The 16401-nt window shown below is 46.0% G+C and overlaps 1 protein-coding gene across 4 annotated transcripts in view; it reads left to right on the top strand.

Moving 5' to 3' along the window:
• Nucleotides 1–16208, top strand: part of CNR2 (cannabinoid receptor 2) — a 33938-nt gene extending 17730 nt beyond the window's left edge. For 2 of the 4 annotated variants that reach the window (XM_070598085.1, XM_008507350.2), the window contains exon 2: nt 12680–16208. In XM_070598085.1, coding sequence (XP_070454186.1) covers nt 12725–13816 — 1092 coding nt within the window. In that variant the 5' untranslated portion in view covers nt 12680–12724 and the 3' untranslated portion in view covers nt 13817–16208. Of the gene's footprint in view, nt 1–2116; nt 2502–12679 lie in introns of those variants that run through there. The other 2 variants (XM_070598088.1, XM_070598084.1) reach the window with 2 other exon arrangements.
• The last annotated feature ends 193 nt before the right edge of the window (nt 16209–16401 follow it).

The following is a 16401-nucleotide window of genomic DNA, read 5'->3' on the forward strand; positions in this document are numbered from 1 at the left end:
ATGTGAGGAAAAGGAGTGAGTGGCTTTATCCAAGAGCATAAAGCTAAACCTTGTCTGAGCCAGGCCCGGAATTCAGAGCCGTCTGACTCCAAAGCCCAACGGCCTGACCGGCAAGTCCTTGGGAGTAAGGAGGTCAGGACTCCACCAGGCTGGTGAGGAAAGATCTAAAATCCAGCCAGCTACTGGTAGCAATGGAGGCATTAGTGAGCAAAATTGGTCAGAAGAGGGAAAAACCAAAAAGAGAGAGAAAAGAGATGTGATTTGCCCCCGGGACTAAAGAGAAAAGATTACCTCTGTCTATTGGCAGGGCCCCTCATCCTGGGCAAGGGCATGCATTAGATCCTGTCCCTTTACCAACCTGAGCCTGTCATAACACAAGGGCTCAAGTTCTGCCACTTGCTGTGGAATTTGGGTCAAATGACTTGCCCTCTCTGAATTTGTTTGCTCAAGAAATGTTGCCTGCCTCAGATGATATGAATGTGGGCATTATTAGTCCATTCTCTAAAAGGGAAGTGGCTGGAGGTGAGGTAGTTGAAAAGAGGAAGAAGATATTTGAAAAAACTCAACAAAAGTGTCCTGTGGGCAGATTTCAGATTAGTCAGTTCATTTACCCAGTATTTGCTGGAGGATGTAAAGAATGTACAAGCAATTGGATGGGACCCCGAGTCTTGAGAGCAATGAACCAGAGCACAGGCTCCCAGTGCCCCCAGCAAGTTTCTTAAGATCTCTGGGGTCCAATTTCCTCATCTATAAAATACGGAAAATAATAATAATACGAGCCTGCAGGGTTGTTTACAGGTTTAAGTGAGATAACGTGTAGAGCGTGGTAGTGCAATGCCAAGCGCTCACCACCATTATCCTCCAACCTTCTTTTCAGACGGCAGTACTGGGGCGAGAGAGAGTGAGTGACCTTTCCGTAGAACCAACTGGGGGCAGAGCTGGGCTCAAACCCTGAGTATCTGGTTCCTACCTGGGGACCCTTTTCTTTCTACCACAACACACACACGCTTCTTAGTTCAATCAGGCAAGCAAGCTGCTCCTCAGTTGTTTTAAATAATTATTTAATGTGCGTGTCAGGAATACAGCTATTAGTTTCCCCAGTCACAGATGAAGAAACTAAAGCTCAGAGAGTTTGAGGAACTTGCCCCAGGGTCACACAGCCCACCAATGGCAGGGCTGGGATTTGAACCCAGCAATATTTCATTCCAGAGTCTTGGTACTTAACCTTCACTCCAGTGGAAAGAGGCCTCAGGCATCATTTAGCTCAGTTCCTCCCAGGAGGGAGGCTGGAGATGATACAGACAGAGGAGAAAGGAAGGTCCAGGGAGAATGAGTGTCCAGAAAGCAGGTGATGACCCCACAGACCCCTGGATGGGGATGATGAATGGCGAATGGACAGCTGACTTGGCATGGAATCCTGCAGCCCCACAGGGAAGACTCACGGGGCCTGGGTTTCCTTGACAACCAGTAGAACATTTGAGAAAGAAATTCTAGAGGAGATCTTGGTGATGATCCTTTGCCCCATTTCTGTAAATTATGAATTCTTTCCTAACAGGACTGGAGGTAGCCTATATTATGAATTAGGGCAGTTGAAATAAAAGCAAAGCCTTCGAAACCACCAACAGGAGCAATGAATGAATCAGGAACTAACCCCTAGTGACCTGGGCCTGCAGGCCTGCATTGCATTTAGCTCTGAGCTTCCTGGTAGCTGAGGGCAAAGGAAACACAGAAGCCTGTCTGAAGAAGCTGCTTTTCTCCTGATAAACATTTGTTTATTCATTTGTTCATTCATTCGATAAGTCAATTTTTGAACGTCTAAGTGCCTACTTTGTGCCAGGCCCTGTGCTCCAGTGCTGGAAATCCCAGGAGAAGTGTATTAAAGAAATTGAAGTGGGAAACAACCCTTTCGGCAGCCCTTTGCATCTCCCCCTAGGAGGTTTTTACATTTGCCTTGCATCAATAAACTTATCCTGCAGACTCTATTGCTGGAGAGACTTTAAGTTCTCTCCCCTGCAGGTTGTCCTGCCTCCCCTGCCAAATCCATTTTGGGAATGACTACCCTGGTGCTCTGTTTGCAAGGTCAGTTGCCAACCTTCCGGTTCACTTTCTGCTTTAGACCTGCTGCTCGTGGTTCCCGCTTCTTTCCGGAAGTCTGGTTCCCTGGGTCAGGAGAACTGTGGTGAGCGGCTCCTGGTGAGGCTCAGGATGAATGAGGCCTGGGCCCCAGGGGCAAGGTCTGCCATGGCTTGTGAACAGGAAGTGGTGGCTCGAGGCCATCTAACTGCTCACGTATCTGGGCTGAGTTCCATCTCCGTATGGGCTGCTTCACTTAGCTCGGGCTTCCCGTGAAAAGATCTCCAAGAATCTACCATGGGCTTTTTTTTGGTGTGACGGGGAGTAGAATGCAAAGACGTCTCCACTTCCTGACCCAGATTCTACTCTCAAGATTAGACGCTCACAGTCAAGGAAGCAAGATGAAGAATGGACACAAATAACAGAAGGTAGATGGTGATCCATGCAGTAGATCTCAATGTCTCAATGAGTTTCTGTGCCTGGAGGGGTAAGGGGAAACCGGAGAACACTTCCTGGAGGAGGTGGCTTTTGATATAGGGCCTGAAAAAATAGATAAGATTTGGGCAAAGAAACATAGCTGACAGCCCAAAACTCCAGGGAACCCCCTTGCAACTGCAGCCACATGCTGCCAAGCACAGAGGGGGACCAGGAGAAGAAACATGGAGGGAAGGCCCCATGATACCCTTCCCGTGGCTGGACATGGGGCCCAGAGCCCAGCCTTCTGAGAAGCAGGTCAAGGGGGTCAGCTGTGTCTATTATTGATGGATCATTCATGCAGGTCAAACAGGTTCTTAAAAATGTGATGGTTTGGCCTTCACGGTGATAAAGTGTCAGCTGGGGAGGAGCGAGATCTTTCTATCTGCCTCAGCTCTCAGATGAAGGTCAGACAGGACTCAAGCACAGAGGCCTGCAAGAATCCTATAATTGATATGGAACCTGACGTGAGTCTGCTCGCCCGTTGCACAGCCAGCCAATCTCTGACATGGAGTGTGGTGGAAGAAAGCAGGAATTTTATTATTGCACAGTGCTGAGCAAGGAGAAAGGGCAGCTAACGCTGAAATCCCAAACTCCCCAAAAAGCTACAAGCATGGGTTTTTATTTGGAGTTTTAGGTAGGGGAGGGGGCACGAGGCCTTACTGGCCAGTGTTTTCCTGGTTTAGGCTTGAGAGGCTGCTTGCAGAAAGGGGAGGTAAGGGATTCTACAGGAAGCTACCCTTGGTGGATAATGGATTCCAGTGCCAGGAAACTCTGGGAAGCTTGAGTTTCTTGATGTTCTCTGGACATCAGTGTCCCTGTAACAGACCTCAACGACCTGTGATGAGTCAAAACTGTAGTGTGAGCCCAGCTGAGCCCCCTGGGCTTTAGCCATTTGTAACTCCTATTTGGTTGTAAAGCTCAGGGAGTCAGTTAAAGAAACAGATATTTACATGTGAGTGCTTTTGGTTTTAACCTCATATATGCTGGGTTGAATGTAGGACAACTGATATCAGGGCTGGTATCATAAGCTAACTCTATCAAGTATTTCCTGCCTTCCATTAGACACATACTATAAGCCAGGCATAGCACCACGAACTTAGTAAACTTCTATCACTTAATCTGCACAACAATGTGATAAGGGTAGTATTTCTCCCAGTTTACAGATGAATGAAACACAGACTCAGAGAGGTGAAATAACTTGCCCAAGGTCGCACAGCTCATAAGGTGCAAAGCTGGATTTGAATCCAGGGAGGTCTGGTTGCACAGCCTGTGACACTGAGATCCAACACAGTGAGTTTCCCAGAGGAAATCTAGGAAATCACCCAGTCAATACACCTGCTTTCAAGATGAAAAAAGAAAGACCCAGGAAGCAGAAGGGACCTGCCCAAAGTTACTCAATAGCAGAACAGGGACGGGAAGCCCAGCGTCCCCACGCCTAGTCAGAGATCAAAATGGTGGCTCTTGGCCTCCAATCTCAGCTTCTCACTGCAGGTGTGGTGGCCACAACTAAAGGGTCATGCTCCTTTCCACCTGACATGTGGCCCCAGTGCCTTCGGGCTTGAAACACAGCAGGAAAGGCAGGGCCACCTGTGACCGTGGCATCCTTTCACTTCGCACTTTCACTTCGGGTCAGAAAAACCCCCAGGCCCACCTTTTCCTGAGCCGCTCTCAGCCCTCGTGGTTCCCTTCCCAGACGCTCAGTGAGAGTCAGGGCTCCAGGCTGCAGGCCCGGGCACCCACTGCAGCCTGGACGTGCCCTCTGGGGAAGGTCAGGTAGTTCCGGGCTCCGGCATTTTTCTCAGGTGGGGAAAACACTTGGTTGGTTGGTTCTCTGTTGATCTTACAGTTTTATGGTGACAGGTGACAAAATGTTTTTGCAAGCCTCAGTGGTTCTTAATGTTTGGAACTCCACTGACACACTGATAAAAATATGAACCGTTTCCGCTTAACAATGCACAGACAAAAAGTCCTACAAACCCTTTGAAAGGACTGATAGCCCGTCACAACCTATCCGTGGATCTGGTTAGAAAGCCATGGTGGCGATCATCAGCTAATTTGGTTTTCCCAAGGAGAATGGGACAGGGATTGTCATTTCACTGTCATTTCGCAAATGAGAAAAGAGGCTCAGAAAGTTGAAGGGACTTGCCCAAAGTCACATGACAAGCCACGGCAGAGGTGGAAATAGACACCCGTGCTGGACAGCAAACACTGAGTCTGTCTGTGCTGGGCATTCAGACGAGTCCTTGCATGAAGCCATATCCTCTGACTATCTGCCCAGAGGGAAGGCAGACAGGGAGATGAGTGTCCTGTTGCTCTGTGCATCCTTCTGTTGGATGTTGTCTTCTTAGGACCTCCATCCAAATGCCTGCATTTCCTGCTCTCACTTAATTTGGGCCATAACCACAGATTGGTGGCCACGCCAGGCTCGGGTGGGACACAGATGTCGGCCACCACGACCCCTGGCATCCTCTTCTAGGCTGGACTCTGCATGGGGTGAGCCATTCTCTGATGGGAGGGGATGGTTTTCTAAGGGAAATATGAGAAGAGAGTATAGGGGTGAGGGGGTGGGCAGCAGGGGTGCAAAGAGGAAGCTTCCAGAAGCGGCAGGGCAGGAACGTGCAAGCTGAGAAAGGCTTGCACTGTCTGTCACCCACTCATGACCAGGCCTGAGAACTCGGCTGGCACCATTTCCTGTCTCACTCAGGTGTGACCTCGACAACAATCAGCAAAGGGCATCTGTCTTGAAAACACTGCTTTTCAGCTTTTCTCTAGGGAGGGTCATCTCAATGCTTACAGCACGAGAGTTCTGTCTTGTGATTTGGGGAGTGTGAAATCTCATTCCAGCTCAGCTGCTGCTTTGTTGGGTGACCATAGAAAATCCCATCCCCACCCTTGGACTGTTTTCTCGATGGTAAAATGATGGAGTTGGGTTAGATGAGAGGTTTTCCATCTGTTCCTCGGAGCCTGAGGGTTCCCCAGAGGAACCTGGGCTGCCTTGAAGGGAGGACATAGGTGACATGAACTCAGATTTTACCCGATTTATGAATAGGGGTTAGGGGACAGCCTCATGGCTGAGTGGTTAAGTTCGTGCGCTACGCTTCGGTGGCCTGGGGTTTCACTGGTTCAATCCTGGGCGCGGACATGGCTTGCAAGGCCACACTGAGGCGGCATTCCACACGCCACAGCTAGAAGGAACCACAACTAAAAAATATACAACTATGGGGCCGGCCCTGTGGCCAAGTGGTTAAGTTTGCACGTTCTGCTGCTGTGGCGGCCCAGGGTTTCACTGGTTCGGATCCTGGGCGTGGACATGGAACCGCTCATCAGGCCACGCTGAGGTGGTGTCCCACATGCCACAGCTAGAGGGACCCACAGCTAGAATGTACAACTATGTACTAGGGGGATTTGGGGGAAAAAGCGGAAAGAAAAAAATATATATATATACAACTATGTACTGGGGGAACTTGGGGAGAAAAAAGCAGAAAAAAAAAGAAAGAAAGAAAAAAGAAGATTGGCAACAGTTGCTACCTCAGGTGCCAATCTTTAAAAAAAACATAATAAACAATGAATGGGGTTCCATCGATTGTAAAAAGTGTTCCTCTCTCTTAAAAATTTAAAGACACTGGATTATAATAAGGGCTACCATTTGTTGAGCTCTTATGATGCTCCAGTCATATTATTCTTAACAACTTCACAGAGTAGGTGAATAATCCCCATTGGAAGATGCTCCTAATAATAATAACAACAACAACAATGATAAGCACTTTTCCACGTAATATGTTAATTTACTTAAATCTTCACAAAAACCCATTTGACAGACGAGAAATGGGAAAACCGAGGCATTAGATGTCTTTTTTTTAAAACAGAATCTTTTTTTAAAAAAAGATTTTATATTTTTCCTTTTTTCTCCCCAAAGCCCCCAGTACATAGTTGTATATTCTTAGTTGCAGGTCCTTCTAGTTGTGGCATGTGGGACGCCGCCTCAGCGTGGCCTGATGAGCGGTGTCATGTCCGCGCCCAGGATTTGAACAGGCGAAGCCCTGAGCCGCCGATGTGGACCTCGAGAACTTAACCACTCGGTCACAGGGCCGGCCCCTAGGTGTCTTGAACAAGGCCACCCGGCTGGGATTTGAACCTTCACAACGTGCCCCCTCCCCCCACACTCTTACTTGGGGTCCACTCCATTGCTACAGCCCCCTTCCATCCAAATGGGTTCCATTCATTCAGTGGTTTCTGAGCACCTACGATGCAGCAGGCGTTGTGTAAGGCACTGAAGGCCCAGAAATAACGAGAGCTCAGTCTCTGACTCGACAGGCTATGAGGCCTCTGCCAAGTGGTTGAACGCCTCTGAGCCTCCATTATCTATGAAATAATAACCATAATTCTTCTATAATAGAGTTGTGTGAATTACATTAGATTGCAGCTGTGAAAAATATTTTGTAGAATTCAAATTCCATACAAATGCTGGTTAGTGCGGTTTTTAATCTGGTTGGAGAAAAGACTAAGGCAAAACTGGTTACAACATTTGCAGAGCAAGGCTGGGAGCTTCGTGTGTGACCCGGGGGTCAGTGAGGGCTTCACTGGGGGAAAGATGAATCCAGAAGGAAAGCGAAGAAGGAAGGTGAGCCAGAGAGAGAAACCCTGGGGCAAAGGTGTGGGAAAAGTTACAAGAAACAACTATCTGGGGAATGGTGAGGCATCTAGCTGAACCCGACTGGGGCTGCCTGCAGGGGCTGCTGAGGACCGTGTCCTGACCCTGCTGTCAACAGGCAGTACAGCACGGCAGGGTGGGGTAGTGCTGTCCCGTAAAAGAGTAACATGAGCTACACGCCATTTAAAATTTTCTACTAACCACATTAAAAAATAAACAAAAAGAAACAGGCAAAACAAATGTTTATTTAGCCCAAAGTATCCAAAATATTACCATTTCAACTTGTAATCAATATAAACAATTATTAATGAGACATTTTACATTCCTTTTTCCATTCTGTCTTTGAAATGAGGTGTGTATTTTACCCTTAAGGTGCATCTCCATTTAGCCACATTCACAGCGCAGGTGTAGACAGAACTGGGGTTGAACCCCAGTTCCCACACTTAAATAACTAGGTCATCTTGGGCAAGTTCCAAATTAAGAACAGCTACCTCCAGTGTCAAGCTCTCTTCTAAATGTATTTTACATATTAAGCACTTAATCCTCATAACAGGAATTATCTAAAAAGGGGGGTCGCTGTGAGGTGACATTTGAAAAATGCAGTGAAGGCTTCTTCTCCAGCCACACCAAGATGCCCCTGCTGGGGAAGCCACAGACCTCTCTTTCCCCAGCTCGCACTCCCTGAGAATCTCTAGCAGGACCAGAAGTAGGGTGAGGAGAATGAGGCACTCACTGTGGGCGCAAAATTTAAACGGGTGCCAAGAAATTATAGTAAATTCCCTTTTGAATGTAAATAAAATATTTAAATTTTATAAAATATTTTAATGTTGTGAATTTTAATAAAAGCTGCTTTTCAATTTTTCAATAGTAACTACTTTAGTGTTTTAATGTTAAATGTTTAAAAAAAAATAATAGACACTAAGGAACACATGGAAATGTCTAAATGGAGACATACATTTTCCTTTTGCCGTTGGCAAGGCCCTGCTTTTTAGTCTGGTCCACGGGAAAATCCTGTCCTGCCTCCTGCTTCTCAAGATGCGCCTGCCTGCAAGTTCTCTTCTCTTTAGCTGCTTCTTTATTTTTAATTTAATTTAATTTTATTTATTTATTCATTTATTTATTTTCATTTCTATTTTTTTGAGGAAGATTAGCCCTGAGCTAACATCTGCTGCCAATCCTCTTCTTTTTGCTTAGGAAGACTGGCCCTGAGCTAACATCCATGCCTGTCTTCCTCTACTTTATATGTGGGACGCCTACCACAGCATGGTTTGCCAAGCGGTGCCATGTCCACACCCGGGATCCGAACCCGTGAACCCTCGGCCGCCGAAGAAGAACGCGTGCGCACTTAACCGCTCTGCCACAGGGCGGGCCCCTAGCTGCTTCTTAAATCCTCTGAATTCTCTTAAGGGATTAGGTTTTGGGCTCAACATTGTGTTTTTAAGATTTATTCTTGTTGACACATGTACTTGTAGTTTATTTTTACTGCTTCGTTATTTCTTCGTATGGATGTACTATAATTTATTTATCCATTTTCCAGTTGATGGATTTTTTTTTTTTGCCGTTTCAAAAATGCTGAAATGAACATCCTTGCACCTGTCCCCTCATGCGCATGTGTAAGTGTTCCTCAGGAGCACATTCCCAGGAGTGGAATTGGTGTGTCCAAGGGCAGTGGCACATCTTCAGCTCCACTAGATTTTGCCAAACTGCTCTCCAGAGAGTTTGTCACGACGCTGAAAGTTCTCGAGGCTCCAAGCCTTCTCCAACACTCGTGCATTTTTTTGCCAATCTGATGGGAGTGAAACTTGCATTTTTGTGGATGCTGTTGAAGTTAAATATCTTTCCAAAGGATTACTGACCATTTCTCTTTCATGTCTCATATTTTTCTTTTTCTTTTCTTCTTGTTCTCTGCAAAGCCCCCCAGTACATAGCTGTATATTCTAGTCGTAGGTCCTTCTGGTTCTGCTATGTGGGAACGCTGCCTCAGCATGGCTTGATGAGTGGTGCTAGGTCCGCACCCAGGATCCAAACTGGTGAAACCTCAGGCTGCCCAGGGGAGCGCGTGAACTTAACCACTCGGCCACGGGGCCGGCCCCAGCTAGTCATCTTTTTTAAGTTCTTGACTTCTAAACAAATTTCACTGTGGTTAGAGGATATGGTTTGTATGTTAACAGATTATTTTAAATTTGTTGAATTTGTTTTTCACCCAAGACTTAGCCAATTTTGATAAACGTCCACATTTGCTTGAAAATAATGGATATTCTCCAATTATTGAGTGCTGAGTTCCACAATGACTGTTACATTAAGCTTGTCAATTGCATGCTCAAATCCTATACATCCTATTTATTAGTATTTTGTCTGCTTAATCTATTGATTTCTGAGAAAAGAATGTTAAAATAACTCACTATTCAATTTCACTTCAATTCCACAAATATTTATTGAGTACCTATTATGTACCCAATACTATTCTAAGCCTTTATATCAGTGAACAAAATAGTCATTTCCTGGACCTCGTGGAGTTTAAACTCTAGTGGGACAAACAGACAATAAACAATAAAACATAAAATAGGTAAGTTATGTAGGGTAATTATATGGTAGAAGGTGATATGTGATATGGAAAAAATAAAAAATAGAGCAGGGTGAGGGGGACCAGAAGAGCTGGAGAGAGGGGTGCATTACAGTATTAAATAGGGTGGAAGGCGAGATGTCATTGAAAGGATAGAATTTGAGCCAAGACAGGAAGAAGGTGAGAGACTGAGCTGAGCATATTTCTAGGGAAAGAGTGTTCAGGCAGAGAGAACAGCCAGTGCAAAGGCCCCACAGCAGGAGGGAGAACCCATCGGGAAGCCAGTGTGGCTAAGCTAGAGCTGGTTGACCAAGGGGAGCATGGTAGTAGGGAGGTCAGAGAGTTAACGGGATCAGAATACATTTGGCTTCTAGGCCCTTGTAAGTACTTTGGCTTTACCCTGAATGGAAAGGGCATTACCTGTGGTTTGGAACAGAGGAGTGGCATGATCTGACATATTTTAAAAGGGTCACCCTGGCTGTTGTGTTGAAATCAGGCTAAAGCTGGATGTGATTTAAAGCAGGAAGTCCATTTAGGAAGCTATTGCAGTAAACCAGGTAAGAGATGATGCCTGATTTTTAAAAGCCTAAATTAGATCAATGCCTTCACTCACTTCCTAAATAAAGCTTCAACTCAATTCATCTCTCTCTTGTGTTACTGTCGTTCACAATTTAACTTCCACTTTCTTTTTATACCTTCCAGATTAGTCATTATCGTTATTAGTTATTGCTTTATGTAGACATCTGTTTTTATTTATTCATACATTTACTAACATTATTTTTTTTAAAGATTTTAGTTTTCCTTTTTCTTCCCAAGCCCCCCAGTACAGAGTTGTGTATTTTTAGTTGTGGGTCCTTCTAGTTGTGGCATGTGGGACGCCGCCTCAGCGTGGCCCGATGAGCGGTGCCGTGTCCGCGCCCAGGATTCGAACCAACGAAACACTGGGCCGCCGAAGGAGAGTACACGAACTTAACCACCCGGCCACAGGGCCGGCGGGCCCCCATTTATTAACCTATTTGTTCACAATTCCTTCTCGCCTTTCTGTCCTTCCCTTTGTGTAGAATTTCCTTCTTCTGATGCTGGACCCTCCAGATGTCCCTTCAGTGAAGGTCTGTTAGTGGACAATTCTATTTGTTTTTCTTCACTTTGAGCGATAGAATTGCTTTTTTCCCCTCTGTCTCCTGGCTACTATTGTTGCTATTGGGAAATCTGCTTTTAAATTTAACTATGATTCCTTTGCAGATATTGTGTCTTTTCTGTCTGATTTCTTTTAATTTTTTCTCTGTCTTCAGTATTCTGGAGTTTTATTACGATATATGTAGATGTGGAATTAGTTTGTTTTAAAAATTCTGCTTGGAAGTCACTGCAACTTCTGAATCTGAGGAGTCAAGTCCAGGAGAATTATCAATTCTCCACTATCGTCTCTTTGAATATCATTTCCCCAATGCCCACTACCAATTCTCTTTTTTCTGAAACTCCAATTAGATGTATTTTAAACTTTGTCATTCAATCCTTTATGTCTCTTAACCTGTCTTTCATATTTCCCATCTCTTTATCTCCTTGTGCTGCATTTTGAGAAATTTCTTTAGATCTACCTTCTAGATCACTGCTTTTCTTTTTTTAGATTGATTTTTTTTTTCTCAGCAGCTACGTTTTTATTTATTTATTTATTTATTGAGGAAGATTAGCCCTGAGCTAACATCTGCCACCAATCCTCCTCTTTTTGCTGAGGAAGACTGGCCCTGAGCTAACATCCATGCCCATTTTCCTCTACTTTCTATGTGGGACGCCTGCCACCGCATGGCTTGTCAAGCGGTGCCATGTCCACACCTGGGATCCGAACCAGCGAACCCTGGGCCATCGAAGCGGAACCTGGGAACTTAACTGTTGCGCCACCAGGCCGGCCCCTAGACCCCTAGGCTTTTCAACTAGCCTATTCTGCTCTTTAATCTACTCTTAAGGATTTCTTTTTTCAATGGCTATTTTCCACTTCTAGAAATTTTACTTGATTCTTTTTCCAATCTGCCTAGATAGTCTCTCATTATGTACTCACATTTTTGGTTCCTTTTTGTTTAATAATATTAGCTATATTTTATAATATACACCCAAGTATTATGTGAAGTTCTTGGAAGTCGAATTCTACTGTCTGACATTTCTGCTAACTCTGGTTCATATTTCCTTATGCATTTTGTGATTTTTGCATTGTGAGCTCAAATTCCATTGGCCTTTATCTGTGGAAATCTTGTGCAACCTGGAGAGAAAGTATATCCCTCTAGAGAAATTTTGAGTTTGCTTTCTAATAATGCCCCATACACTATTTGGGTGCCCTGTTTGTTTGTTTGTTTGTTTCTCAATATTTAGGAAATACTTATACTAAAAAAGGATTCATTATCTGACATTCAAATTTAGCTAGACTCCTACCTTTTATCTGGCACCCCTACTGGTGTGAAGCCAAAGTTTTATGTCTCATCCCTAAATTGTTGTTAAAACTTTAGCATCTTACTTACCAAAACTGGGAACAAAACATCAGCACAAAAAACCCCTCTACCTGATCACTCTGGATTCCATTTTTTTTGTGGCTTTGATTTCCTCTTGGTTTTTGACCCTTGGAGATTTCCCTTACTTTCAAAGGGAAGTCTTGGGATTAGTCTTTTCGAAAACAAAAGGCCGAAGAGCTTGCAGGCCACTTCTGCTTCTTCAATTCCCACATACTTCTCCTAAGGCAACCAGTACAGACCGAGAACCCCACTAGGATAGAGAAAGGGCAAAATACAGGGGAACAAAATATAAACTGCTATTTCAGCATATGATCCATCCACACAGGTACAGGGTTTGAATGGATGAATCAGTGATTGTGTGAGGTCATTATTGCCCTGATTGAAACAGACTCGTTTCTTCTTTTCATTGCACTGCAGCAGGGTCTTCTTGGCAAGCTCAGCAGAAGCAGAGGGCCCTATCCCATGGAGAGATGCTGGGTGACGGAGGCAGCCAATGGCTCCACGGATGGCTTGGATTTCAACCCCATGAAGGATTACATGATCCTGAGCAGTTCCCAAAAGATAGCTATTGCAGTGCTGTGCACCCCTCTGGGCCTGCTAAGCGCCCTGGAGAACCTGGCTGTGCTCTATCTCATCCTGGCCTCCCGCCGGCTCCACAGGAAGCCCTCATACCTGTTCATTGGCAGCTTGGCTGGGGCTGACTTCCTGGCCAGTGTGGTCTTTGCCTGCAACTTTGTAAATTTCCACGTCTTCCATGGCGTGGACTCCAAGGCTGTCTTCCTGCTGAAGATCGGCAGCGTGACCATGACCTTCACAGCCTCTGTGGGCAGCCTGCTGCTGACTGCCATTGACCGCTACCTCTGTCTGCGCTACCCACCTACGTACAAAGCCCTACTCACCCGTGGGAGGGCCCTGGTGACCCTGGGCATCATGTGGGTCCTCTCAGCATTGGTCTCCTACCTGCCCCTCATGGGATGGACTTGCTGTCCCAGTCCCTGCTCTGAGCTTTTCCCCCTGATCCCCAATGACTATCTGCTGGGCTGGCTCCTGTTCATTGCCATCCTCTTCTCTGGCATCATCTACACCTATGGGCATGTCCTCTGGAAGGCCCATCAGCATGTAGCCAGATTAGCTGAACACCAGGACCAAGACAGGCAGGTGCCAAGAATAGCCCGGATGAGGCTGGATGTGAGGTTGGCCAAGACCCTGGGGGTGGTGCTGACTGTGCTCGTCATATGCTGGTTCCCAGCGCTGGCTCTCATGGTCTACAGCCTGACCACAACTCTAAATGACCAGGTCAAGAAGATCTTCGCCTTCTGCTCCATGCTCTGCCTTGTCAACTCCATGGTCAACCCCATCATCTATGCCCTGCGGAGTGGGGAGATCCGCTCCTCCGCCCACCACCGCCTGGCCCGCTGGAAGAAGCGCCTGAGGGGCCTCGGGCTTGAAGGGAAAGAAGAGGCCCCGAAGTCCTCAGTCACTGAGACAGAGGTTGATGTGAAAATCACCCAGTGGCCAGATTCCAGAGGTCTATCCTGCTCTGACCGCGGATGAGGCCTCTTGCACAGTTTTAAACAAGCCAAGTCACAATCATTTCACTCCCTGGAGAAGAGAGAGGGATCTTGAGCCTCTCATCTTACTTGTCTTGCTTGAACCAGCCCCCGGAGCCTGGACACTTACCCCTTTTCGCTGATGACTATGGGCACTGACCCCTGGAGGGTAGCCTAGTCATGCCTATCTGCACACAGTCTGCTGGAGAGCCAGGCTTGGCGAGGAATGGCAAGGAGGGCAGGAGGCAAAAGGCCTGGGACAGGCTCAGTGCATGTCAGGTCAGGACAACCTTCCCAACAAGATGCTTGGTGCCTGCATCTTCCAGAGACCATAGGAGCCAGACGGAGGCTTCGGGCTCAGACTTGAAGGACGAGGAGGAAATCTGAGAAGACTGGATTATTCTCCTAGAATATCTCCAGGGTATCACATGGGATGGACAGCCAGCCCCTGTTCCTGCTTAACTGTTGGGGCCTCCTTGGTTCTGGAGCTATGAAAGGCCTCACCTTCAGGTCACCCTTTCCCACTGAGGACCAAGAGCTGTGACATGATGAGGACCAAGAGTGTTGATTCGTCTCTCTCAGAGGTAACAGACAAGCCTCCAGTTCAGAGCATCTTGTTATTAGGGCAATGGCCCTTCTTGGCACCCTGATAATCGCCACTCACTGCCACTGTGACCTCTTGGGTCCCTGGGGAATCCAGAGGAGGCTGGGATCAATTGAGACACAGAATCTTCAGAGAGTTTTATTGACCTTGTGAAGTCCTATTTGGTGATAGGAAGCAGGCAGCATCCCAGTCTAACTCAACTCCAAGAAAAAGGAAGATATTCACAAAGATTTTCCAAATCCCCAATTGTTCCCACTCACCCCTCAATTCAGCCCCTTTGTCTCCTTCATACCCCTATAACGAAGAATAAACAGCGCAACTGAGAGGAGGGGGAAATTTCCTCACCACGTGCCAGGCACGGGGCTGACATCCCACAGTCCATTATCTCCAGCAAGAATACAGCCCCACGCTTTTGAAGATTCCAGGACACCCATATTTCACTTGTCAGGGAGGCTAGGCTCCTACCAGAGGGACCTAAAACAGTAGGCAAGAGGAAACATTGGTGGCAGGGGGAATCGCAGAGGAGTTCTTCTGCAATTATTTGGGACCACAGACGGAATAAAAGGAAAGATCTTCATTAAACATGTCTTCATTTAATACTTACAAGACAAGGTGTCCACTATTCATTCACTCATCCACCCATCTTACAAATACGCACCAGGCTCTGTGCTGGATCCTGGATGTTCAGCCATAAATGAGACTCGGCCCCTGTCTAATGGGGCTTACGTTCTGCATTCTGGTGGGAAGAGAGCCAATAAATAAATAAAGAAGATAATTACTGGTAGCACAATGAAGGAAATTGTCAGGGTCATGGGATAGGGATTAATTGAGGCGAGTTTAGGTAGGGTAGACCTACTATGTGTTTTGATCATAAATGCCGGCTGGTTTTACTGAATCTTTATTATGCACCAGGCACTGGGCTAAGTGCTTTTAAATGAGGTATTTCACTTAGTCTTCACAATAATCTGATGAAGAGGGTTTGGTACCATCATTTTACAGATGAGGAAACCTCTAAGTGACAAAACCACTTGCCTGAGGTCACACTGCTAATATGTACCCACAGCTGGGGTTTCCAACCCAGTTTCTGTTTGACCCCAAAGCCTGCCCTCTTTACCACTAAGCTCTTGGTGTAGTTCAGTCAAGTTCTGCTTGATTAGGAGACATATTAGATGTCTGTAACGTCAGATTGCTACAACCTTAACTCATCATTACTTCTCAGTGTATGTCCTTTTTTGCCCTGTGTTAATTTCCTGTAACAATTTTCCATAAACTGAGTGGCTTAAAACAACAGAAGTGTATTCTTTCACAGTTCTGAAGGCTAGAAGTCCAAAATCAAGGTGTCAGCAGGGCCAGAGGATCCAGAGGTTCAAGGGGAACCTCTTCCTACTTCTGGCAGCTCCTGGTTCCTTGGCTTGTGGCAACATAACTCCAGTCTCAGCTTCCATTTCACATGGCCGTCCCCCACTTTGTCTCTTGGTGTCTTCTTTTAAGGACACCACTCATTGGATTAAGGCACACCCTAATTCAGTATGACCTCGTCGTAATTTAACAAATTACATCTATAAAGCCTCTATTTCCAAATAAGGCAACATTCACAGGTTCCGAGTGGATGTGACGTTTTGGGGGCACTCTTCAACCCAGTTGAAATGGCTTTTTAAAGGTGAATTTGTGGGTTCTTAAAGTTGGGCCATGCCTTCATGCATTGGTGGGATCTTTTCTCATTTTAGCAAAGAAAATGCCAAAGTGTCTGGCATAAATTGATACTCAATAAATATTTGTTTAATGAATAAAACTAGAGTTTAAAAAGCATTGAATTAAATGCACTTCCACACTTTCTACCTCACTCTTTTCACAATCACACTCTATTTCTGCTTTAAGTAAAGGACTAGAGTTTATGGAGCCCAAGAGCAAGGGGGAAAAGGGATCCTGGATATCTCTGAGCCCTGCTCTCATTGTTTAGATGAGGAAGCCGGCCCAGACAGTGG

Source organism: Equus przewalskii, chromosome 2, assembly GCF_037783145.1.
Source record: "Equus przewalskii isolate Varuska chromosome 2, EquPr2, whole genome shotgun sequence".
NCBI lineage: Eukaryota > Metazoa > Chordata > Mammalia > Perissodactyla > Equidae > Equus > Equus przewalskii.